The sequence below is a fragment of the Rattus norvegicus genome, chromosome 8, assembly GCF_036323735.1.
Source record: "Rattus norvegicus strain BN/NHsdMcwi chromosome 8, GRCr8, whole genome shotgun sequence".
NCBI classification, from domain to species: Eukaryota; Metazoa; Chordata; class Mammalia; order Rodentia; family Muridae; genus Rattus; species Rattus norvegicus.
The window spans coordinates 96,254,885-96,282,551 of NC_086026.1; the positions used below are offsets into that span (position 1 = coordinate 96,254,885).

General features: G+C 43.0%; 1 protein-coding gene across 9 annotated transcripts in view; it reads right to left on the bottom strand.

Annotated features, from left to right (window-relative positions):
* The window catches only part of Ube3d (ubiquitin protein ligase E3D), a 167,514-nt gene that overhangs the window by 129,276 nt on the left and 10,571 nt on the right, over positions 1 to 27,667 (bottom strand). For all 9 annotated transcript variants that reach the window (XR_005487834.2, XR_005487832.2, XR_005487831.2 and 6 more), the window contains 3 exon segments: positions 17,372 to 17,568; positions 13,690 to 13,780; positions 4,496 to 4,664 (listed from right to left, as the gene is read on the bottom strand). Coding sequence is in view for 5 of the 9 variants with exons in the window: in XM_063265560.1 (XP_063121630.1) it covers positions 4,496 to 4,664; positions 13,690 to 13,780; positions 17,372 to 17,568 (457 nt within the window). In the remaining 4 variants the exon portion in view is untranslated.

Genomic DNA, 27,667 nt, shown 5'->3' on the forward strand with positions numbered 1-27,667 from the left:
CTATATGGATTCTGGAGACGGTACGTTCCTGACTTGGGTGTGTTACTCAAGCCCATACATCAAAAGACTCGAAAGCCGCTAGCTTTGAGTGGGGCCTAAACCAGAAGTGTTTTTTATCAACTCTGGGCCACTGTGCAGACTGCTCTACCATTTGGTGGTCAGCAGATCCAATGGTACATGAGGTGTCCGTGACAGACAGGAAAGCTGCTTGGAGCCTTTGGCAGCCCCTGTGGGTCAATCACAGAAGACACTTTTGGGACTTAGGAGAAATGTGCTTCCACCGTCTACAGACAACCATTTTCCCTTTAAAAGACAGCTCTTGGCCTGCTACTGGGCCTTAGTGGAAACAGAAGATATGACAATGTGCCAACAAGTTACCACATGACCTGAGCTGCCCATCATGAGCTGAGTATCACCTGACCCACCAAGTCAGAGGTAGGGTGCACAGCAGCAATCTGTTATCAGATATATGTGGTATCTACATGACTGGGCCCAAGCAGGTCCAAGCAAGTTACATGAAGAAGTTAAAAAACAAATACCTGTCTTGGGGTTGGAAAGATGTCTCAGTGATTAAGAGAACTGGTTTCTTTTCCAAAAGACCTGGATCCAATCCTCAGCACCCACATGGTGGCTAACAGACATCTCTAACTCCTCTAGTCTCTACGAGGGCCTGCACAAACAGGCTAAACAGACATATGTACAGGCAGAACACCATACACATAAAAATGAAGGAAAAATGATAATAGAAAAAAACACACACCTTACATCAGTTTAAGGTTAGAGAAGGCAACTATACAGGTCCTACGGGGTCTCTATGACTCACTATGTCACCCAGATTTAAGTCCACTGTTAATAGAAACCCACAAATGCCCAATGGCTGCTCTCCACAAGGACTCCTGAGGTGAGTGCCTTCAGTAACTCAAAACCTAGACATTTTTCTCTAGCTTCAGAACTTAATAAGCTCCTCTGATCCTTCTCTACAATTCCCAGCTAATGAAACTACTAAATGTAATCCCTTCAAGCCTGCTCATACAGGCTCCAGCATTAACAAGGCACAGTCCCCAAGCAAGGCCCACAGGTGGTACCATGTCTTGCTGTTAGCCATCTTAAGTCTAGCACAACACAGAGAGCAAGTGCAGGGCTTTGCCACATCAGCTAACTGGACAAAGTCATTCCCACCAGAAGCAATAGAGCCACACCCTGAACCAAGGGAAGCGCCAAACTGTTCATGCCCAGAAAGGCCGAGATCCCCAGGCTCAGGCTAAGAGTCAAAATACCGATCCAGCCTCAAATTAATATTAAAGCTATTTGTTTCTAAAGGATGCCATCTGCCATATTGTATAAGTAGACTGTAAATGAAGGATTTTACTGGAATACCAAAGCTAGAAAAGATTTTATTTTACTCAGACCAGAAAATGGGATTTTGTGAGTGTGTGAGTGTGTGTGTGTATGCATGCGCGTGCCCATGGAGGCCAGAAGAGGGTGCTGAATTCCCTGGAGAAGGAATTACAGACAGTCTTAAGCTACCTGGATAAGATCTAAACTTGGGTCATCTGCAAAAAGCATTCTAAACTGCCAAGTCATTTCTGTGGCCACTGTTTTATCTTTCAATTCAATAGGCAAAGTATTCTTTTGCTTGTTTATTTATCGTTATAAGAAATGAACAATCAGGATTTATCAATAAAAAGCAAACCATCCCAACCAAATATGTGGATTTTGATTCAAATAAACCTACTAAAAATTAATGACTTGTATATGGCCGATTTTATTAGGCATGACAATGCTAGTTGTAGTAATATTTTTGTCTCCATTTTTTGACCTACACATATACTAAAACACATAGGAGAAAATGATACAATACTATAATTTGCTTTTAATCACTTGAGCAAGAAAATAGAGGCAAATGAAATGTGCACAGTAATTAAGATGATCAGTGTATTATTAGATAGATACTATGGATTTCACAAAAGGAATACTATGGATTTCACAAAAATTGTAGAATCAGCGCCCCGTAAAATGTAAAAGACGAAGCCAGTCTTGGCCATACCTTCCAGTCGTAATCACTCCAAATTCAATTTTGCTTCTTTTCAAAAATAAAATGAAGTGTGGCTCTATTGTGTAAGTCTTTGTTGTTTTTACAAGATGAGGTTTTATTATGTCCCTCAGGCTGGCTTTGAACTCCTGAACTCAGACATCCTCCTATCTGGGTCTCTTCTCCACTGTAGCTAGGACCATAGGCATAATGACTTGCATGCCTAGCTTATGTTTCCTAAATTTTGAACCATATCATGACTTTTATGGACAATTGAGGTCCACCTTTATTATCCCATTATAAGATGTAAAATATTCAATATGTTGGGATGCCCAGAAAATATCAGAATGACAAGTGAATCAGAACACTGGCTTCAGCAGCGGGCTTTTGAAAATAGAAATGCATTCTGCTGCATTAATGAGGCACAAATACAATACTATAAATACAAGAAGGGATAGAGGAACGAGAGCATGTGAGGCTCTATGTTTGCGCTGGTTTCAAACTCCGACCTTTTTAATTAAAGTACTCCAGCGCGTTGATTCTGTTTAAATACAAGCTCCATTTGGCAAGGCATTTTTTTTCTCTAGCTAAGCTTCAAGAAAATAACAAGACAAAGTTGTGTAATGAAACCGCCTAACACTGTGGGAATGCTACAGAGCAAACCTCAAAGAAAGACACTGTTGAGGGCTAATTAAATCAATATATCTGAGAGATGGCAGTGTGCTCCGAGAGCTGGATTAACATCCTGTCCGGGATTTTATTTTCTTTTTCTTTTGTGTTGTTTCAATTTCTAAGGACCCTTGATATTGTCTCGCATACACACACACACACACACACACACACACACACACACACACACACACACAAATGTTTCCCAAGAGATACCATTAGAATGTGGTGTTGCCATGTGACATTTCCAAACCCGGCTGGATGGCTAGCTAGACCGAGTGATATGAGGAATAGGTTTTCAATAGCACAGAGCAGTCTTGTTCCCACCGGAGCCTTGAGAGCAGCGTTTAAGCAGTGGCTCCAAATTTATGTTACTATTTTGGTCACAGGCACTCTTTCAACTGCGACAATATGCAATTAAAGTGAGACTTCCATCCAGACCAACTTGAAAACAATCTTGTCACTAGCACCTTGTCATGACAGCAACTTCCCACAGTCCCCTAACGGTGAGAACTGTAATGACTAAATATAAGAATCCTCCTTTAATATACAAAGTACAGGACTACCATTTACCAGGACAAGAAATTCCTTAAAAGGGCCTAATCTAAGTGACAATTGAAGAGTGGAGGGTATATTTTGTCACAGTTTATCCAGAAAGAGAAACTCCATTTTCTTCTTAATTCTTTCCCCATTGCTTTTCCACTCATGCCTTCAAAAACTTTGTACGTAGGTGGCTTAGTTATAAAAAATGAAAGCACATGGACACAAGTTACCTAAGTTTAGATGAAAATATACATTTGAATCTATGACATTAATCTATATTAACTTCTAGTCATTCATCTGTTAAAAAGACAGAGTGCTTAGGCACTTTACAGTGAGTCAGACAAATGGATTTTTCTGCAGCAAGAGGAGGCACTAAGAACCTGTAAGTCATGGAAATCTGGGTATATGACCCCTTCCCCTTCATCTTCTTCACAATGTTCTTTTAAGCTAGCTTGTGGCCTCCAGCTGTCCAGCCACCACGTGCTGCAGCTTTTATTCTAACTGAAACTGAAAAATGCGACACTTCCGTTCCTCCCAGCAAGGATCACCATTGAAACAAATGGTTTTCTGGATGTTTTACATTATATTGCTATTGACTGGCCATCTGGGCAAGAACCCCTTATAAGGACCATACCAACACCTGTTGATATCCTCTTAAAGAGGAGTGAACCACTTATTATTTTGGAGATGAGAGGAAGCTGCCTTCTCCGTAAGACAAACGGATAAGGAGAGCATGTGACTCCGATCTGCTAAGCAGCCGTGGAGACCCCGTAGCTTAGCCTCGCCTTGCTCCTCTGATCCTTTTCCTTTTTCTCTGATGAAATCTACTTTTCCAACATCAGTGAAAGTCTAGACCTTGGGCAAACACAGAAAGATACCTGGGTCTAATTGCAAAGTGGACAGCCTGAGCTTTTACTAAGACTTTCGAGATTAAAATGCACAGATTATAATGTGGATTATACTGCCCTGAAGGAGGGCATTTGCTGTGGGAAATGATATCACTCCCAAATCCATGCAAGAACATTCTTCCAGGCCCTGCTGGCTGCTTGAGTTTACAGGTCTTCCTTTATCTAAAAGACTGGAGAATGGAAGCAGTTAAAAATAATGAATTTGGACTTTTAAGAGCAAGCTCTCCCACAAACCCTGAATTAAAAGCAAGGAAACTGGGATCTAAATCAATCTCTAAGCTTGCGTGTATTTTGAAAAGATTTTTTTTTTTTAACCAATCTAAGACATCAGTACAACTCTTACCTGCTCCAAATCACTTCTCGAATTCACTAAAAAGAAAGAATCCCCAACAAAACAGTCATTCTCCCGTGGATGGAGAGGCTTATTAGCGAAGGGGTCGGGATGACAGCACCACTCTCCAACCAGAGCGCTCCAGTTCTCACTGGGCAGGGGGAGCACCCTGAGGAGCTTCCTAGTGGAAAGAAGAAAAAGTTATCTCCTTTTCACTATACAAAATGCAACATTTTCTTAATTAAGTCAGCAGGAAAGATGAAGGGGGCTCATTAGCCACACGCTTGCAGCGTCAATTTCCCCCAATTATGAAAGTAATGTATGCTCAATACAGACAGTGTCTCTTACAACATAAACAAGCAGGAAGAAGGCGGAAGCCTCCCTTTGCTGCCTACACAAATCCGTGACTGTAACAGACGTGACAGAGCTCTAGTGACCACCCTCTCCATGAATGCTGCATGTGCACATGAGGGGCCTATGCCCTGAGACACTGCATGCAGGTATGGCTGGTCTGTACCCTAACAGGACACAGTCTGACACTGCATGCATGCCTGAGAGACATGTTCCCTGGGAAGACACACACGGATACTGCATGCACAAATGCAGGTCTGTGCCCTGAGAAGACACACACACAGACTGCATGCATACATAAGAGGCCTAAGGCCCAAGAAGACACCCAGAGATATGCATGCATTTCATAACTTGATAACCAAGGTTACCAGCTGGTAATGGTAACCTCGATGTTTTGATTAAGGTCACCCCTACTGTAAAACACAAAAAATTCGTATGTATTTAGAAGACCAGAGTTAAAATATTTAATATTTGAGTATGTCGTTTCCATTAGCCTGATTTTTTTTTATTCTTTCCCCCTCCCGTCATATTAGTCATTTTTCTTAGATTCTCGCAATCATCTATGAGTATCAAAAAAAAAATGGCAATGACAGATTGGAAGTGTTAAGCCATTTAATTTGTAACTCTACAGGACAGAACTGGGAACAGGAATGCTGACTCAAAGGGGGCACCCCCGGCATCGTTTTGACTGCAGAGCTAAGGGAGGTACCACGGGTGATTCTATCAACACACATTTCTGAGAGTTTGCTAAGAGATGGGCAATACGCTGGCATGATATCCACCATCCAAGCACATATACACAGTCTCTTCCTTCTGAAAGTACTCAGGAAGGGAGTCTAGACTACACTCAGGGAGCAAAGGCATGTGTAAGAAAGCTCCTAATAGAGTAGTGACGGGGAGGGAGACAGTATAGATCCCATTGAAAACATGAAGAAAGCGTCAGCTCCCTTCTCAACCATACATTCCCATGGAAACACAGAATCTACACTTTATTTTTAAGGGATTCGGGGTACTCCCAAACCAGTCCATGAATACGGGGTGAATAGACAGAGAGGACTAAAGACATAGTCCCGTTTATCAACTTTAGAGAGCGAGTAACATGTAAGAAAACTGGAGTTCCCCGGGCAATGAAAGGAATTTAGGGCACTGGAAGAAACAACATAAAGAAACAACATCTCTTTGTCTCCGTGCCGTACTCCTACTGCTTGACACACTCCATAATATTTCCTGAAGTAGTAAATTTTAGTAAGTCTGACATGTGAGGCTTCCGGCTGGATCTGCTGCATCCTGGGGTAGGTACAAGGATTAACAAACCCTTTCCCTTGCTGCCTGAGTACCTGACCTTTGGAAAAACCACCTAGCTTCGTTACCCTGGAAACCAGGTATGATCCTAGGCATCACATGGATTGCTAGACAACACTGCTTACGGTAAAAAAACAATCCATGATTGGTGACTTGCACCTTACCAGGAAGATCTGTGAATGAGCTGCACACATCTGGTAAGAATGCATGCTTTGAACTTCCCTGAATGCTGTCACCCTGGTAAAACCTTAAAAGCCACAATTAAAGGACTATGGTGAAAGACTGTCTGATTAGGGCAGGAGATACTTCTGAGACAAAGCAGCAACTGTGTCTACCTGATGTGAATCTCGTGCTCTGTACCTGGAACTATATCACATGGGGAGACCAGAGTCCCCCAAGGAGAATGTGAACCATCACTCGCGCGGACTGTAGCAGAGCCCATGCGAGGGGAATTCTTGATGCTGCCTAGCCAGTAATGAATGTGTCCTATAGTAATCCTGTGAGCGTACTCGTGTAGAAGCACTAAATAAGACCCGTGGTGACACTGCACACACCTCACCATATTTCATGCTCAAGACACTTTATGAGCTAAAGAGAACAATGCTCTCGTCACAGAGGAGGGAAATGGGGCTTCAGAGTATGAAATAATCTTCACAAATCCAACAGAATTAGAGGTCTTTACCCAGGTCCTTTTGGCTCTAAAACCACCATTTCCTTTGGAATACATTCACCTCCCTGGCAACACAGGCCAGTGGTAAAGGCTGAGCAGTTGAATGATCACGCCTTCTATGGGGAGTTACTTGTTTGGAAAGGATAGGACTTGATCCCAAAGACAGGTCAGAGCATCCCAGTGTTTTAAGAAGTGAGAGCAGGAGTTAGGCTATACACAGGTTCCTGGATCTTCTCCATTGAGATTCTCTGTCTCCTGACATTGTGCCTACAGAGCCCGTACAGAACCTCAGAGTGCAATGAAAAAAGACAGGATGTCAAAGAACCATGCATGATCAGAGAAATGAAACTGCACAAAGACCAGAGAGAGCTGATGCACATTAATACAAAACAGGAGAGCTCAAAGTTAACTTGACCCCATGTGGCAATGATGGATCCTTTAACCATGTACAGAAGACATCAGAAAGAAGTGCATAATTCACAACTTATTGCAAAATTAAAAGGGTTTTACAGTAGAAAATTTTCTGATGTTTGCTACCATCTATTTCCCAAGAAGTGTTCAAAATAGAACACATTTTTTTTTTTTAATTTAACCTGGCAAAAATCTGCTGGAAGGAAAGGAAGAGAAATAGTAGCTTGGGTTTTCCTAAACCTAAAGTTCTGTGAGAAACAATACATGTTTACAATAAGTTAAAGTTTGCTACTTATTTTTTATGCAGTTGGAGCATAAATTTTTGGAAAACAATGACATGTAACATATGACTTTAACAAAAGCAATTGATGAGAGGTTTTGACACTTAAGCATGTGTGGAAAGAAATATCCCTTAACTTTGAAGTCAGTTTCTCATTAATGGAAATAATATAGTGCTTTTTATAGATTGGATTATAACCAACGGAATATTAAAGAATGCAAGAAAAATATCAAATATTAAAGCTCGAAATACAGCTACCAGAACTTTAGTAAATTTAAGTAACATCTATCAAGTAGGCTACCAGCTTTATAAAACTAGTTCTACATTCTATTCTTTATCTATATTTTCCATGATTAATCTGTAATATACAACTGTATTCCAAAGTTTATGTAATGTTACTGTAATGGCTATTCCTGGTTGTCAACCTGACTAGATCTGGAATGAACTACAATCCAGAATTGGAGGGCTCACCTGGGATCCAGATCTTGAAGCTGGGAGATACAAGTTTCTGACCTGGATCTTGGCGTGGAGATCTTGAGGCAAAGTGGCTATGAATCCCAGGAGACTAAGGCAAGGAAATCTCTGAGTTCAAGGTCAGCCTGGGACAAAACAAGTCCCAGATCCAGGCATGGTAATATACACTTTTAATCTGGGCCACACCTTCTGCTGGAGACCACATAAGGACATTGGAAGAAGGAAGATTCGATCTTCTTCGTCTGCTTGCATTTATTTGCTAGCACATCTGTTGGAATCTACTGGTCTTGAGGGACTGAGCAACTACTAGATCCTTAGACCTCCCATGCACAGCTGACCATTGTTGGACAACAGACTGTGAATCATCATAACAATTTCCTTTACTATATAGAGACTATCCATATGTTCTGTGACTCTAAAGAACTCTAACTAATACAATTGCCAGTAGGCCAGTTTATAAAACATTATTGTTTGGGGAGAGGGGAGTAAGATGATGGGGATTGAACATAGGTTGTACATGCAAAGCATGAGCTCCATAATGTATCTACAGTTGACTCTATTTTTTAATCTACTTGTTCCTATTATAAACAAGTGATTATATGCACAAGACGATTTTCAGCTACAATTAGAACTGATCTGCCAAGTGACTCCCGCAAGCAGTTGGATGCCTTGACATCTGTTTCCACAAAGCCCTGCCCGCTGTTCTCCTAGAGTTCAGTGTGCTCCACGAGCTTGGAGCTGACACCAAGCATTACCAATGTGGGCGACAGGAGGGTCTGGTCCGAGAACCTCAGGACAGTGCCACAGACAGTGTGGGTGGAGGAATCTGTTTGGCTACTGATGTCATTCTAGTCTGACATGAGTCTATTTCTAGAAGGCATAACAAAATCCAAACACAATGACCTCTGGCTGTTTGTTAGACTATTTACAAGAAAAGAAAAATGTATCAGTTGTTGCCTGATAGGATGAACTGTTTGGTTTCAACAAGAATATAGTCAAAAATGCACATATTCAGACAAATTTTATAGGAGAAATTGGACTAAAGAATTGTAACTTGAGGAACTGTCTTGTAAAAACAAACAAACAAAAACAAACAAAAAACCCAAGGTGTCATTAATTATTAGGCAACCAAATCAAACTGACTGGGAACACAAAGCCCTCAGTAATGACACTGGCTATCATAATTCACAGATTTCAGGTACCCTGGGGCTGACAATTAAGCCATTAACGAGTCTTTCCAACTCAATGTCTTCCTACCTTCTGGACTTTCTTTGAAAAAAGAATCTTCCTCATTCCAAAGGAAAGAATAGAGCATGTGTTAGCCTTGAACTAGGATACTTATGAATCACATGGGCCCAAAGCTCTTGAATTTCATTGATCAGGAGTTTCATGCTAAAGGAGCTCTTATAGTTTTCTTTAGCCCAACTTCTTCATTTTACAGACAAGGGAAATAATGCCCCCAACACTAAGTAACTTAAGGGAAATAATGCCATCATCTAACACTAAGTAACTTATTACTAGAAGAAGGCCTAAGCTTAAGAGATGGCTCAAAAGGTTCAGAGCCTGCCTCTCTCACAGATGACAGGAGCCCACCTCCCAGCACCCATGCCATACAGGCTACCTTTAACTCCAACTCCAGGGCATCTGACAATTTTTCTGGACTCTATCGGCAACTGCACTCACAGCTGCATATTCCCACACATGGATACACACATGCACATTATAAATATAATAAAAGAGGGGGCTGGAGAGATGGCTCAGTGGTTAAGAGCACTGGCTTGTCTTCCAGAGGTCCTGAGTTCAAATCCCAGCAACCACATGGTGGCTCACAACCATCTGTAATGAGATCTGATGCCCTCTTCTGGCGTGTCTGAAGACAGCAAGAGTGTACTCACATACTTAAAATAAATAAATAAATCTTTAAAAAAATATAATAAAAAAAAGCTTACAAGAAAGAAGTCGATAATCCTATGGACCTTGCTAAGAATGCTGTATACAATTCATTGACATTAGTGAGAACACGTGTAAGGTTGCTTGAAACACTGCTTGCCTTGATTTCTTTTCAAGTACCAAAGTGGTCCTTACCAACCATGTGGAAGTGGTCACTGAGGGGAAAGAGCAGAATTCTGGGATTGGTTTCAACAGTCGAGTGTGAGACCCAGGAGCAGAGACGGAGGAAGCCCATCCAGAGTAGGGGGTTACGTTGTCTAAGCTGGAGATGAATGTAAACCTTGAGGTACTGCAGATCTGTGCTGCCCGAGACACACCCACAGGCTAGATACAGAGGTGTGCTGTGCAAGGGTGGGGAGATGGCCAGCATTCCTCATCTCACTCTGACAGCTACTCAACCGCAAGGGACAGTAGACCAGATAATTTGCTAGCTTACTAATAAAGGACTATCTAGTTTACTAATAAAAAAGCAATCTGGAAAGGGGAGAAGGAATCAATAAAACCAATTAACAAGCTTGTTGAGCATTTCCTCTGTTGTAGGTGTTACACTGCTTAGCTCTCTTGGTACGTTTGGAAAATATGAATCATTAGAAGGCTTTGCTAGAAGAAGCTAAGGTGGTACAAACAGGTTCGCTGTCCTCTCAGTGAGAAAAGTCGAAATTCACACCCCTGTTCAATTCTTGGGTGGGGAGGAAGGCCTCCTGACAGTCAAGGAGAAAGACAGCTCTCTTTCACCATCAACCCCACACCCTCCCGGTCCCAACTGTAGAGTCACAGGCAGGTCTGACACAAAGCAGAAGGTCCCAGTCCTAGATGGGAGTGACAGGCACTGGAGTGAGGCCCTCTCCCAACAAAGCACCACTACCAGGGAATAGGAAATCAGCATTTTCCCTCTGTCACGGCACCAACCAAGAATGTAACTGTTCCTGCCATTACTTCCGGATCACTGCATGTGGCCCAGGATGAGACGTTTCAGAAACTTCATCTGAGAATTAAACTAGAGCCTGCAACAGACTGAGAGAAGACCAGAATTCAGAGCTCTCTTAGCTCTTTCAGAAGTGGGTCTGCCTCCGGCGCACGTTCGGAGCAACTTCCTCTGTGTAGATTTAAGACCTCTTTGTTTCTTACTCATGCCAATCGTTCAAAGCTCTGTGTGTAACCTCCTTAAGTCTTGAGGGCGCGTTTGCACCAGCTCATCTGCTGGCAACCCTGCCGAGATCAGGAGGCAAGCAAGAAAGGATAGTGGGAAGCCAAAGTAAACACACCTAGCTTTACTCCATCCAACCCAGCAAAACTTACTAAGAATTCACTTTTTCTCTAGGCGCCATGCTGGGGGACGTGGTAAGAACGATAATTACTGCAATAGCTACTAGTGAATGGTGAATGCTTACCCCGTACACCAGGCACTGCTAGAAACACTTGAATCATCAGATCCTATCAACAGCACTTTGAGGTAAGTCCTATTTTTGGCTACGTTTTCTCAATAAAGACATTGTGGAAGACAATGGTTAAATAACGTATCCCAGATCACTGGGATAGTGAATGGTGGATGGAAACTCTTGTCATTGCTGACTACCCCTCTATACTATACAATCAAGAAAGCAGAGGTGTGGAAGTCAGAGCGGCTATTCCCATTCCTCAAGCCCACAGTGTGTGCAGACAGGCAAAGGGACCTCAGGAGAGTACCTAATGCAACCCAGGAGGGAGACAAGGCTTGCTATGTCCCAAGTCTCAAGACAAGGGAAGGCTATGTCAGCGGAGATGGTAGGTGGTAACTAACCAGGGAGGAAGAGAGGGTGGAGTAGCATTCAGGAAAGGGAGTATCGTTCAGGTTGGGGATATCCCGTAAAGATAGGATTCAGAAAAGCCAGTGAAGCTATGGAACACACGCTCGTGACCAGGCCCTGTGATACTCATGAGCTTGGCAAGGAGGGAGGAGGCTAAAGGAGCAACCGAAATGGCAGGGAGTACAGGGGAGCTGCCATGATATGCAAAGGATTCCAGCACTCCATCCAGGAAGAACTGGGCTTTGGAAGACCTACTCGGTGGTGGGGGAGTGCATCTGCACAGGCCGGAGCCAGAAGAAGGCTGAGCAGGTAGAAGGCTGTTGACAAGGTGTCATTAGGTGGGGTGACAGTAGGCGGGAGAAGATGACATCAGCTCTAAAGGAAATGAATGGCTGCAATGACTGATGACTATGTATGGGGAGCAGAAGACATCTACCAGGCAAAGGTTTGCCATCGTACCATCAAGGACATAGTAGAGGAGCAGGCCTCAGAAAGGAAGCATCATTTGCTTGTCCCAAGCACCTAACTTAAAAAAGCCATCAAGGAATACTCAATTCTTCCTTCAGATACTGCTAACAGTAATAATGTTTTCGTCCGTCTTCTACATGAGCCACTAGAAGCTGGAAATTCAGAGGAAGCATTTATGTCCAATAAACCAGAAAGCTGACTTGAGGAAGAGGTAAAAAAAAAAAAGAGAGAAGGAAGAGGAGAAAGGGGAGGAGGAAGAGGAGGAGGAAGAAGAGGAGAAGGAGGAGGATGAGGAGGAGGAGGAGGATGAAGAAGAGGAGGAGGAGGAGGATGAAGAGGAGGAGGAGGATGATGAAGAAGAGGAGGAGGAGGATGATGAAGAAGAGGAGGAGGAGGAGGATGAAGAGGAGGAGGAGGATGATGAAGAAGAGGAGGAGGAGGATGATGAAGAGGAGGAGGAGGAGGATGAAGAGGAGGAGGATGAAGAGGAGGAGGAGGAGGATGATGAAGAGGAGGAGGATGATGAAGAGGAGGAGGATGAGGATGAAGAGGAGGAGGAGGATGAAGAGGAGGAGGAGGATGATGATGAAGAGGAGGATGAAGAGGAGGAGGAGGATGAAGAGGAGGAGGAGGATGATGAAGAGGAGGAGGAGGACGATGAAGAGGAGGAGGAGGACGATGAAGAGGAGGAGGAGGAGGACAATGAAGAGGAGGAGGAGGACAATGAAGAGGAGGAGGAGGACAATGAAGAGGAGGAGGAGGAGGATGAAGAGGAGGAGGAGGAGGATGAAGAAGAGGAGGAGGAGGATGATGAAGAGGAGGAGGAGGATGATGAAGAGGAGGAGGAGGAGGATGAAGAGGAGGAGGAGGAGGATGAAGAGGAGGAGGATGAAGAGGAGGAGGAGGAGGATGAAGAAGAGGAGGAGGAGGAGGATGAAGAGGAGGAGGATGATGATGAAGAGGAGGAGGAGGATGAAGAGGAGGAGGATGAAGAGGAGGAGGAGGAGGACGACGACGACTTGGGAATGCTAAGGAAATAGCCAAGAGCCCTTCCCTTCTCCATAGGGTAATTATGGCACATCCCCAGCGCCGGTTACAAGATTAACCTAATCACTGAGAAAAGGTTAATGCCTGCTCCACATGCTCCATCTAATAAGCAGAGGAACTAGGAAATGGGTTTTAGAAAGACCCTGATTGAACTAGCTCAAATAAAGTGCCCGCTGCCCAACTTCTACAGGTAAGAAATTCACTCACCATGGAAACCCTCACACACCCTCAGAACAAAAGGGACACACAAGAGACCAACTCCATGGCTCTCTGCTCGGTGATGGGGCCCAGCTCTTCCACCGTTAAACAGCCTCCTCCCTCAGACCAGACGCCTGTTCTGCTCCAGCATCATGGTGACAAGTGACACTAACTTGGCTCTTACTTTAAGGCTCTCGAGTTCCCTCGGTAATTACTCCCAGAAACCACCACGAGGCACAGTTTAATCAGAGTTGAACGCATTTCTTACCTGTCCTTTATCGTGACTTCACCACAGGACTGGCAATAAAATGAGCAACATTCTTGGGCTTGCAAGCTTTGATTAAACCCTGAAATCGGCTCTGAAGGAAAACAACAAAACAGCAAGTCTTAGCGGTGCGGAACAAATAATCATATTTAAAGAGCTTGCTAGCACAAGAAATTACCAGCAATACACACTGTTTACGATGTACTCCCAAGTACAGGCTTAATTAGAACTATCCAAAGACTCAACCAGAAGCAAGCATTGCCAAGTGTTTCCCAAACCAACAGATTTTGCTTAGATTTCCTGAGCCAGGAGCTGCCCTAGATTACCATGGAACATACTGTCGAGTTCCTTCTCTCATTCTATAAATACAAGAAATTCTATATTAACAATGAGTAGGTATGGATTGCCAAAATTTAAGTTCAAGTCTGGCTTTTTCATTTTTTATGGTTACGTTTTATGCCCATCCCTGCACATAAGACAGTATGAGCCAGCAAAACGGATGGCCAGACGGGTCTCTGTGGAGCAGATCCAAGGAATGCAAGGCTCTCAAGAGTTTCCTCACCCATGAGCAAAATTCAGTGTCTGAAGAAGTTGTGGGAAACGGGCATGAGAGGGAGGGGAGACACTGAGAGCTATGGGGAAAATGTGGATTTCCACTCAGTGCCATTGGATCGCTGTTCCCCCCATTTCTAATTAATTTTTTTTTCTTTTATTCAGAGCTGGGGACCAAGCGCTCTACCACTGAGCTAAATCCCCAACCCCTTATTTTTTTAATTAATTTTTTAAAGATTTATTTATTTATTATATATAAGTACACTGTAGCTGTCTTCAGACACACCAGAAAAGGGCTTCAGATTTCATTACAGATGGTTGAGCCACCATCTGGGATTTGATGGTTGCTGGGATTTGAACTCAGGACCTCTGGAAGAGCAGTCAGTGCTCTTAACCACTGAGCCACCTCTCTAGCATTCCCCCCATTTCTGAGGTCGTATCGTGAATGAGAAAAAGTCTTATTTAAAAAAAAAAAAACTGTATTATTAGTCTATACAAAAACCTAATTGAAGAAATGAAGTCCTAGTTATTAGAGGTGAGCAACAGGATCTGCCTGGTGTTGTTTCGTATGTGCATTAAGATGCTTTTCCAGATGCCAGAAAGTTTAAGTCCTGGCAATTAAAAAAATTCTGCAGTTAATCTCTTAGTATCTACACAAATCCCTGCTGCACGGAGGTTAAATAAACAGTATTAGTCTCTAACGCTGAGCGCCCATAAAGAGGACCTAGGTGAGCCCGCCAATGTGCAAGCCAGAACGAATCCGTTTCCAGTGGAACACTGCCCTCTGCTGGCCACTGGGTCAAGTGCGGAATCCCGGATAAGCATGATTGCTGCTTGGGGAGATGTATCACCAGGTCAAGTCGGGCACACAAAAGGTCACACCCTTCACCTACGTTAACCTCGTAACAGTGTGCCAGGGTGATGTGTATCAGGATTTCTCCTGAATGCATGGTACTTCTCACAGCTGAAAAGGCAAGGCTTGAAAACCCCCGAGACACAATTAATGCTAAAAATCTCAAGTTACTACCTACAGTATTTAAATTCCAGTGCACACCAGTATTCACCTACCTGATTGTCATTCATGCGGCAAATGCTTATCCCCCACCTATTATGCAAAAAAGTCCTAAACAATCAAAGATGGAGGAATCTGCTTTACACAGCTTTCATGCACCATAGAACAGGCTTTGAAAGTTCCCTTTTCAGGTATTTGAACAAAATGTTTCAAAATCACAAAGAAAAACTCCGACAAACACACACAATATGCAAACCAGCACACAGCAGTGGATTTATTTTGTCCCCAGTTAAAATATTAAATGTTGCTCATTAACTGAAAATGTTGAAAATTATTCAGTTACAGACTAGGACTGGGCCACAAGCCCAAATTCTTTGTCCCTGGAGGTCTCCATTCTCTATCCTCACTCTTAGGAAACATTTATGCCTGTCTTCTGCCAGTTTCCACACTCAACAGGAAGTCTCTGCTGTGCTACCAGGGAAAATGATAACAGCAAAGATCTGCCCGGTTCACCTCCATCCAGGAACGGGGTACAGTGGGGGGAGCAAAGATCTGTCTGTCTCCCCTCCGTCCTAGAACGGGGTGCAGTGGAGGGAGCAAGATCTGTCCGGCTCACTCCGTCCTAGAACGGGGTGCAGTGGGGGGAGCAAAGATCTGTCTGTCTCCCCTCCGTCCTAGAACGGGGTACAGTGGGGGGAGCAAAGATCTGTCTGTCTCCCCTCCGTCCTAGAACGGGGTGCAGTGGAGGGAGCAAGATCTGTCCGGCTCACTCCGTCCTAGAACGGGGTGCAGTGGGGGGAGCAAAGATCTGTCTGTCTCCCCTCCGTCCTAGAAGGGATGTAGTTGGGGGGGGGGGGCGATTGTCTATTTTTCTATCCCAGTGACCTTGTCCTGCTTTTCAGAATTTAGTGTCATTCCAAATGTATACCAGATGTCACATGACATCTCTATTTTTCCTGTCCCTTATTTCTAAAATTGATTCCACATACTTTAGCCATTCATTAATTCCCAACATTAGCAAAATTACTCTTAGTCAAAAAAAAAAAAAAAGTGACTCCCCCCACACACACACATCTTCTTCTGCCTTTTTTTTCTTTTTTTTTTTTTTTTTTTTTTTTCGGAGCTGGGGACCGAACCCAGGGCCTTGTGCTTCCTAGGCAAGCGCTCTACCGCTGAGCTAAATCCCCAACCTTCTTCTGCCTTTCAAAAGCCAGGGGAATAGTGTTACATCTTTTACAGGCGTCTTCCCTGTTGTCCCCACCTCCAGACTCCACATGGTTCTGATGAAGGGCTACCTACAGACGGCTCAGTAATGAGGCCTCAAGGTGTCCTAGAGACAAGCAAGTATCACACGGTTTCTCCCAAGGCTGTTAGCCTCGCCTAGCACGTAAGAGATGCGATGATCCAGAATCACACTGCCACAGCACTACAGTTACAACCGTCCAACCACAACAACAGACTATGCCTCCCACGAAACTGTGGGTCATCTCCATGTACTGTCCCATCTTAGAATGGCCTCTTCATGGCCGGGATAATCCACTGCTCAAACTGTCACACCTTCAGGGTGGCCTTCACTCAACTCAGTCACTCCCCACGGCATTACTCTGCACTTAATTATCTGGTCAGCATCTGTTGTTCCCACCCATTAGGATTCCACACTTGCAGAGGGCTTGGTGGCTTCTCGGCCTCTGTGTTCCCAGCACCCATATCAAACGGCTCGCACCTAGTGGGCGCTAACCTGTCTCCTGAACGAAAACACATCTCTGGAGTGTTTTAAAACCGAGTTTCACACAACTGCTTTATAATTTTATCCTCAGATCTGTGAGCCGAACATTTATGACTAAAGAAATGAACTAGGTGGTTTGGGAGAAATCTCTGTACCTTCTGTTTAAATTTGCAACGACACTAAAAAAAATCCTCTAAGAATATTTTTAAACATAAAGTTAAAAGAAAGACGTGAAGGTTCGAGAAAGGGAAGTGATATACAGCTGAAATCTGGCAGAACTGATCCAGATTGCAGAACCTCTCGGCCTTTCCAGGTCAGTGATTGCCAATCTTTTCGCCTGGGAAAAGTTCAATTTAACGAATGTCAAAGTCCTTTGGGGTTGCTGCTCTACTCACGTGGGCTGGATTCAGCCTGGGCCCGCAGGCGCAGGTGTAAACCATCTCCACTGATGTACTGCAGCCCGCCGCACGAGGAAGGTGCAAGTCTGACCCCTGCTGGAAGCCGGATCTCGGTGCAGCCGTCAGGGCTTCTCATCAAAAGAGAGGTAGGCGTTACGGATATGTCCAGGTTCATCCCTCCTTCATCTGGCTCCCTGGTAACACAAAATAAAAGCCAAGTGAATGACTTCTCTCTGATGAAAGAACACAGCTTACAAGATCAAAATCTTAACCCAGCATAGAGACCCTAAAACCCCTGTCCCGGGAAAACATAAACAGACCCTGGGAGACAAGCTGTACCAGGTTAGAGCACGAAGGGTTGTAGGTGAAATCCTCAGGTCATGTTTTTTAACTCTTGCTTCTGAGACAGGAATCAAAGTCAGAAAATCAAAGTATTATTAGTGGATAATCAAGATTTTTCATAAAGAGACACAGATGCCAGCAAGCTTTCTGTAAAAAGTCAGAGGGTAAATGTTTCCTGAGTTCTCCCCCAGCCCGGGATCTACAGTGAGAGCCTATCTCAAGCAATCACAAACCCCCCAAACAACAGAAAAGGCCAATTCTTAGCTCACAGGCTGTGCCGAAAGAAGCCACAATATAGCTTGGTGTCCACCCTGCTCCCGCAGCAATTCTGAAGCATGGGTAGCATTAGAAATGTCCCTCAGAGAACCGCAGCCCCCACTGCCCCTGCTTCAGCTGACTCGGCTTCCCAGCTCTGAAAAACTCAACCATTTACATAGAGCTGAGCGGACTGCACAGACACTGTCTGCACTGCCCACAACACCCAAAACCGAGCACGTTGTGTGTCTCCACTGTACTCCAGCACGGGAGAAACGTTTACACACATTCAATACGGGTGTATGTTTTCTTGCATTGATTTTTCTCTGAGGATCTTGATGGTCTAGGACTGGCTGTTCCATAAACCACATGGCCTCCTTGAGATAATGTGTAGGAAGGCAGCTCTGGGGTCTCTCGGTCTCTCTCTCTCTCTCTCTCTCTGCCTGCACCTCCCTCATCTTAGGGGCCCTGCCTCCTAACAGCACCTCTCTGGGGAGTTAGAACTTACACCCATAGATTTCAAGAAGACACTTAGGCTATAAGAAGGTTGCGACATATGGAGGGGAGAAGAGGTAACAGGAAAGAGCCAACGGAAGCCTGGTTGCTTAGAAGACTGACCAGGAAGATAAACATCACGAGGCTGATGAAAGCCAGGATTTATACTGTGAAAGAGTACCGTTACGCAGAAACAAAGGGAGAATGCTAGAATGTACCCTGTGGCAGTGGACGAGAACTAGGCACACCTCTATGAAAATCATGGTTTAGGATGAACGTAGATACCAAGTTATAAATAGGTGAGAACGAATGTTTGTGCATAAGTCAACAGTGTAATCTATGTGCCAGATTTCTAAAAGAAATGACATTCCAATAGCAATCAGCACCAAATCTTAGTCTATAAGGACAATTTTCTACTTAAAAAGAAGTTCCCAATATTTAATTTAGTGGCCTGTGCAAGGCCCTAGACTAGATTTCCAGTATGTAATTGTACACACATACAATATACATACATACATACATACATACATACATGCCTTTTCAGACAAGGGCTTATGTATCCCAGTCCAGCCTCAAACTCAGCTATGTAGTGGAGAATGACCCGGAACCCCTGATCCTCTTGCTTCCAAATCCCAAGTGTTGGGACCACAGGCATGTGCTGCCCCACACAACCAGTGAATATGTCTTTGAATGTTTTTAAAAAGCAAAACAGTAAGGTTCTTTGGGAGAAAACTACATCAGGACCAGAGTAGAAAGAAAAAAAAAATGGGATAAGCCTATACCATACTACTGTGCACCAAAGGAAAGGGACAGACAAAGGACATCAGAATGTCCTGTGTTGAGACTCTACTTTAGTGTCTTACTATGATTAAGGAGCCACACCCTCCTTAAAGCTATCCAAGGACAGCACATCTCACTGAAAAGCAGCGAGCGTCCTTATATCCCCCGTAGGACTTAGTGATATACTTCCAGATTCCGCTTCAGCAAGTTCTTAATCAGTGGATACTAAAGAAACAGGAAATCCAAAAATATTACAGGCTAAATGTCATAGTGAAAATATTTACCCAATGCTGCAAACCAAGACCTTTTGTTTATTTTGTTCCTGGAAATCGGGTTATTAAACACTTAGACATGAAGTAATCAGTGTGTTAGTCAGCCTACTGTCTCTGTGGCAAAGCGCCTCAGAAATGCACCTAGGAAATGTTCATGGTATCTCCAGCTTCAGCCTTTCTGGTCCGTGGTCTCTTAGGTCTCTTGCTTCGGGTCTGAGGAAAAGCTGAATTTTATGGAGAGGAGCAGATGGCAGAGCTGTTTGTCTCATGGCAGTCAGGAAGCAATGAGAGCTTAAGAGCAAGGGGTGCCTTTAACTAGGATCACCCCTCACAGTTTCCGTTTCTCCCAATAATCCACTGAGCTATGAGTCTGTCAATGGGCTACTCCACTGATGAGTTTAGGACCATAAAACCTTGTGGCCACTGAACACTGATACGTTGGGAGGTCAAGCTTTCAACAGGCGAGCCTTCAAGCGCTTCAGATCTAAACTTTATTGGCTTCGCTCCTTCATGCTCTCTTCTGATTGGCCCCTCATAAGTGCACACCTCATTCCATTCACTGTGTTAGGCAAATGTTACTTCTCATTTAAATAAAAGACTTATTCTCCACTCCTCACCTTCCTTGTGGTAGTCCAGATACTCCCCTCTATTTAGTATTCTACTTTCTTTCTTTGTTTTCTTTTTGTTTTTGATTTTGTATTTTCTCTGACCACTGTTCATTCATCCACTGCCATTATAAGCAGGAATATAAATTGGTCCAGCCATTACAGAAATTAGTATGAAAATTTTTCAACAACTAAGATTAAAGCCATGACATGAATGGGCTATATTACTCCTGTGTGTGTGCATGAGTGTGTGCCTGTGCATGTGTGTATCTGAAAGACTCTTAAGTCCTATCACAGAGGTATTTTCACATCTGCACTATTCACCATAGTATCCAGACTAGATGGATGAAAAAATAAAGGTGGTCCATTTACACACTGGAGTTTTTTTCTGCTATGAAGAAAAGTGAAATCACGGCTCTCTCAGGAAACTGGATGGAACTGGATCCAGCTCATTACATTATATCAAACTCAATCAAATAGCATGTTTCCTCTGGTCGTGTGGCTACTAGATTTTATATATGTGCAGGTACATGTAGGTCTTGATCATATACTGTGGGAAGGAAATGAGGTCCTAAGGAAGCAGGGAGATGAAAACCAAAAGCAAGAGAACAGAATACAGTTGCCATGACACAGAAGAGAGCAGACAGGACAGAAAGGGACAGCAGGTGGGGATGGGTGTGGAACAACAAAAGAATATACAAATATCACAACAAAACCAATCTGCTGTGGGGTATTTGATCACACTGTGAACCCCAAGATTGTGTTATTTACTGAAAAAACAAAAACAAAAAACAAACAAACGAACCCTCTTTCTAGTTATGGTGTGGCTTAGCCCTTAGCACAAACCTCTAATCCCTCAGTCTGGAATTACAGACACACCCTTAGCACACACCTCTAATCCCTCAGGCTGTTATTACAGACACACCCTTAGCACACACCTCTAATCCCTCAGGCTGTTATTACAGACACACCCTTAACACACACCTTTAATCCCTCAGGCTATTATTACAGACACACCCTTAGCACATACCTCTAATCCCAAAAGATGAAGTCAAAGTTAGTGTGTACAAGGAAGCACCGGGTTTGAAAATGATGTCTAATTGAGTGGCAGACAAAGGGACGAGTCAGAGAAAGATTTGACAGAACAGGATCTGCCCATCTTCAGGAGCAGAGAAGTGAAAAAGAGGCTACTTAAGAGAGAGCAGAACAGGGATTGGGGATTTAGCAAAATGGTAGAGTGTTTGCCTAGGAAGCGCAAGGCCCTGGATTCAGTCCTCAGCTTGGGGGTGGGGGGGGGAGGAGGACAGAGAGCAAGAAAGAAGAAGGTATTTTTACTGAGAGGGTTTTACAGAGACAGATTGAAGAGAGAACAAGCTAGACACATGTGAAAACAGAAGAAGCCAAACAACGAAGGAGCTAGAGGATTAGAACAGATTGCCAGAATTAATGTGAAGCCAAGCAGAGCAATTCAGGAGAGGCTGAGAGAGAGGAGCTGGATGAGTAGATAGCACAGAGAGGAGTTTGGACCAGGACAGATGAGTAGAACTAGAGAGGGTGAGCACAGTCAGCAGCAAGCCTGACAGCATCCTAGGCCTATGTAGGCTAGAAGCTTCCAGGGGTAGACCTAGGGTAGCAGACCGGGCAATAGGCCTTAGAGACTACAATTACATCAGGAAGTAAATGGTACAATTACCCCCATCACTTTGTATTCCTAACTCTGAAATGCTAACATAAAAAAAAACTTTAAAATATATATAGGCCGGATGCCACATGCCTTTAATCAAGGCAGAAGAAGCTGATGGATCTCTGAGTTGGAGCCTAGCCTAGTCTACAGAGAGAGTTCCAAGATGGCCAGGACTACACAGAGAAACCCTGTCTCAAAAACCCAAAACTAAATAAATCAACTAAATAAAGATGAGGGGCCAAACTCAACCATGTCAATCAATCAATCAATCAATCAATCAATAAAAGTAGTAAAAGTTCTAGTAAAGACTCTTAATTGTCAAAATTCATTTGACAAAAACACTCCTCCGTATGATATATGGTGGGGGGAACACTTATAAAGACACAGGTTTAAAGGATACGGTTGGAAAACCATGTTCACGAATGTTCAGGTTCATGTTCAGGGAACTGATTTGTGATACAGATGCTGAGTCATCCAATGAGGTAAAAATATGGCCGTAATTAAAGGCCACAGAACAACTGGATGTCCATATATAATGAAATAAACTTTGACTCATATTTTATGAGTCAACACAAAACTTAATCCAATGTGCCAGAGACAGAAACAGAAGTGGTTTAAGTCTCCTAGAAAACACATGCAGAAAAGCTGAGCGTGTTGTCAGCCATGCATATGGTCCCAGAGACTTGGGAGGCTGAGGTAAGTAAGCACATGGTACCTTAAAGCCAGTTCAAAAACGGCCTGGCTAGTACAGCAAGACCCATCTCTAAATAAAGACAACGATAAAAGAATCCGGAGGGAGCGGGTGAGGGGTTATGTATTCACAAAATTGAGGTAGGCAAAGATTTAATGCATTAAATAAGTCTGTTTAAAACAAATTGGGACACTGGATTTTATTAAGATTAAAATTTTTGGGGGGTTGGGGATTTAGCTCAGTGGTAGAGCGCTTGCCTAGGAAGCGCAAGGCCCTGGGTTTGGTCCCCAGCTCCGGAAAAAAAAAAAAAAGATTAAAATTTTTGCTCATCAAAAGACAGAACACACTGAGTATCCCTATGCTGAAAAGCCAAAATGCCCTGGAATGAAACAGATACAGATCCAAACCACTCTGGATTTCCAGATTAGAGAAATCCAAATCTGGAAAATCTATGTAAAAACTACTACTCTAGAAAAGTCCAAAATATGAAGCCCTTCAGGCCTACCCAGACCTTTTCCAGTAAGGCATACTCAACCTTCATTAGAAAAACGAAAATGTCTGTCACAGATGCCAGAAAACATCCACAAACTCAAGCGGTTTTATAGTGTAAAGTTTTCAATTTGGCACCAAGACTAACCCGTTTTGGAGGACATATGGAGACAAAGTGTGGAGCAGAGACTGAAGGAAAGGCCATCCAGGACTTCAATGCATGGGGATCCATTGCACATGTAGTCACCAAACCCAGTGACTACTGGGGATGCCAAGAAGTGCATGCTGACAGGAGCCTGATATAGCTGTCTCCTGAGAGGCTCTGCCAGAGCCTGACAAATAAAAGGCAGATGCTCGGAGCCAACCACTGGTCTCCAGTGGAGAAGTTAGAGAAAAAACTGAGGTAGCTGAGGGGGCTTGCAATCCCATAGGAAAAACAACAATATCAACCAAACAAACATGCCAGAGCTCCCAGGGACTAAACCACCAACAGAGTACACATGGAGTGACCCATGGCTCCAGCTGGATATGTAGTAGAGGATGGCCTTGTCAGGCATCAGTGGGAGAAGAAGCCCTTGGACCTATGAAGGCTGGATGCCCCAGTATAGGGGAATGCCAGGGCGGGGAGGTGGAAGGGAGTAGGTGGGTGGGTGGGGGAGTTCCCTCATGGAGGGAGGGGGTAGAGGGTGGGATATGGGGTTTCCAGAGGGGAAACCAGGAAAGGGGATTACTTTTGAAATGTAGATAAAGAAAATATCCAAGAAAAAAAAAAGACTAACCCGTTTTTATTAGCTAGACACCATAAGACGCTTTACAAAATATTATCAAAAAGTTGATGAAAAAGTTTGGATTATCAAAATTTGATGAAAAAGTTTTCAACCCTGTATGTCACCAAGGAAATTAAAATTACCACGAGATACCCCCACTTTCCCATTAGAATGGTATAATCTCAAAAGACTGGCCACTGGCCACCTTCACACAATGTAATGTACACATCTATCCTATCTTACAGTAATTCTACCCTTAGGTATTAACCAAGGGCATATTATGTCATGAAGACATTAAACAAGGCTGGGGGTATGGCGGTGTGGCTCTGTGGCAAATGCATTTGCCCAGCTCCAACACCACCTACACACACACACACACACTCTCTCTCTCTCTCTCTCTCTCTCTCTCTCTCTCTCTCTCACACACACACACACACACACACACACACACACGCTCACACACACACTCACATACACACATTCACACACTCACACTCACACACACTCACACACACATACACACACACTCACACACACACATACACACACACACACACACATACACACACACACATACACACACACACCCTTTAAAAAAACAAAGCTAATGCAGCTGACTCATAATAAACACTTTCTGGAAGTTTAAAAATTTAAAAAAAAATTTTTTTCTAAAATCGACCCAAACCCAGTAGGGGAGAGAGCTGGACCCTCAGAAGTGTGAGCATTCCTGAGAACTCAGAGGAAACTACTCTCTGCCCACACTCCTGACCCAAGAGGAAATCGCCTAGTGCCATCTGTGCCCCCTAGGCACAGGAACCTAGGAGCGCCTACACACCTGAGAGCAGAGCACTCTGTTCCCAGGTCCGACTGAAAGAAAACAGGTCTACAGGAGTGCTAACAGACAAGCCTACCAGAGGGTCTAACCACTGTCAGAGACAGCAAGACAAGCTAACATCAGAGACAACCTGATGGCAAAAGGCAAGTGCAGGAACCTAAGCAACAGAAACCAAGACTACTTGGCATCATCAGAGCCCAGCTCTCCCACCAAAGAAAATACTGGATATCCAAACACACCAGAAAAGCAAAATTTAGACTTAAAATCATATTTTATGATGATGATGGAGGACTTTAAGGACATGAATAACTCCCTTAAAGAAATGCAGGACAACACAGATAAGCAGGTAGAAGCCCTTAAAGAGGAAACACAAAAATCCCCTAAAGGATTACAGGAAAACACAACCAAACAGGTGAAGGAATTGAACAAAACCACCCAGGATCTAAAAATGGAAATAGAAACAATAAAGAAAGCACACAGGGAGGGGTTGGGGATTTGGCTCAGTGGCAGAGCGCTTACCTAGGAAGCGCAAGGCCCTGGGTTCGGTCCCCAGCTCCGAAAAAAAGAACCAAAAAAAAAAAAAAAAAAGAAAAAAGAAAGCACACAGGGAGACAACCCTAGAGATAGAAAACCTAGGGAAGACATCAGGAGTCATTGATGCAAGCATCACCAACAGAATATAAGAGATAGAAGAGAAAAATCTCAGGGATAGAAGATACCATAGAAAACATTGACACAACTGTCAAAGATAACGTAAAACGCAAAAAGCTCCTAGCCCAAAACATACAGGAAATCCAGAACACAATGAGAAGGTCAAACCTAAGGATAATAGGTATAAAAGAGAGTGAAGACTCCCAACTTAAAGGGCCAGTAAATATATTCAACAAAATTATAGAAGAAAACCTCCCTAACCTAAAGAAAGAGATGCCCATAATCATCCAAGAAGCCTACAGAACTCCAAATAGATTGGACCAGAAAAGAAATTCCTCCCATCACATAATAGTCAAAACACCAAATGCACAAAACAAAGAAAGAATATTAAAAGCAGTAAGGGAAAAAGGTCAAGTGACATATAAAGGCAAACCTATCAGAATCACACCAACCTTCTCGCCAGAGACTATGACAGCCAGAAGATCCTGGACTGATGTCATACAGACCCTAAGAGAACACAAATGCCAGCCCAGGTTACTGTATCCTGCAAAACTCTCAATTAATATAGATGAAGAAACCAAGATATTCCATGACAAAACCAAATTTACACAATATCTTTCTACAAATCCAGCCCACAAAGGATAATAGATAGAAAACTCCAACACAAGAAGGGAAACTACACCCTAGAAAAAGCAAGAAAATAATCTGTTTGCAAGGAAACCAAAAGAAGAGAGACACACAAACATAATTTCACCTCTAACAATGAAAATAACAAGAAGCAAAAATCACTATTCCTTAATATCTCTCAACATCAATGGAATCAATTCCCCAATAAAAAGACATAGACTAAGAAACTGGATACATAAAGAGGACCCAGCATTTTGCTGCCTACAGGAAACACACCTTAGAGACAAAGACAGACACTACCTCAGAGTAAAAGGCTGGAAAACAACTTTCCAAGCAAATGGTCCAAAGAAACAAGCTGGAGTAGCCATTCTAATATGGAATAAAATTGACTTTCAACCAAAAGTCATTAAAAGATAAGAAAGGACACTTCATAATCATCAAAAGAAAAATCCACCAAGATGAACTCTCAATCCTAAATATCTATGCTCCAAATACAAGGGCACCTACATTCATAAAAGAAACCTTACTAAAGCTCAAAGCACACATTGCACCTCACACAATAATAGTAGGAGATTTCAACACCCCACCCTCATCAGTGGATAGATAATGAAAACAGAAATTAAACAGAAACATAGAGAAACTAACAGAAGATATGAACCAAATGGACTTAACAGATATTTATAAAACTTTTCATCCTAAAACAAAAGGATACACCTTCTTTTCAGCACCTCATGGTACCTTCTCCAAAATTGACCATATCTGTTAAGGTCACAAAACAGACCTTAACAGATACAGGAAGATAGAAATAATTCCATGCATCCTATCAGATCACCACAGACTAAGGCTGGTCTTCAATAACAAAAACGTCAGAAAGCCCACATATACATGGAAGTTGAACAACGCTCTACTCAATGATAACTTGGTTAAAGAAAAAATAAAGAAAGAAACTAAAGACTTGGTAGAATTTAATGAAAATGAAGGCACAACATACCCAACCTTATGGAACACAATGAAAGCTGTGCTAAGAGGAAAACTCATAGCTCTGAGTGCCTGCAGAAAGAAACAGGAGAGAGCATACATCAGCAGTTTGACAGCACACCTAAAAGCTCTAGAACAAAGAGAAGCAAATACACCCAAGAAGGGTAAAAGATAGGAAATAATCAAACTCAGAGCTGAAATCAACCAAGTAGAAACAAAAAGGACCATAGAAAGAATCAACAAAACCAGGAGCTGGTTCTTTGAGAAACTCAACAAGATAGATAAACCCTTAGCCAGACTAACCAGAGAGCACAGATAGTGAATCCAAATTAACAAAATCAGAAATGAAAAGGGAGAGATAACAACAGAATCTGAGGAAATTAAAAAAAATCATCAGATCCTACTACGAAAGCCTATATTCAACAAAACTGGAAAATCTGGAGGAAATGGACAATTTTCTAGACAAATACCAGGTACCAAACTGATATCAGGAACAGATAAACCATCCTAACAACCTCATAACTCCTAAAGAAATAGAAGCAGTCATTACAGGTCTCCCACCCAAAAAGAGCCCAGGTCCAGATGGGTTTAGTGCAGAATTCTATCAGACCTTCATAGAAGACCTCATACCAATATTATCCAAACTATTCCACAAAATTGAAATAGACGGAGCACTACCGAATTCCTTCTATGAAGCCACAATTACACTTATACCTAAACCACACGAAGACCCAATAAAGAGAACTTCAGACCAATTTCTCTTATGAATATCAATGCAAAAATACTCAATAAAATTCTCCCAAACAAAATCCAAGAGCACAT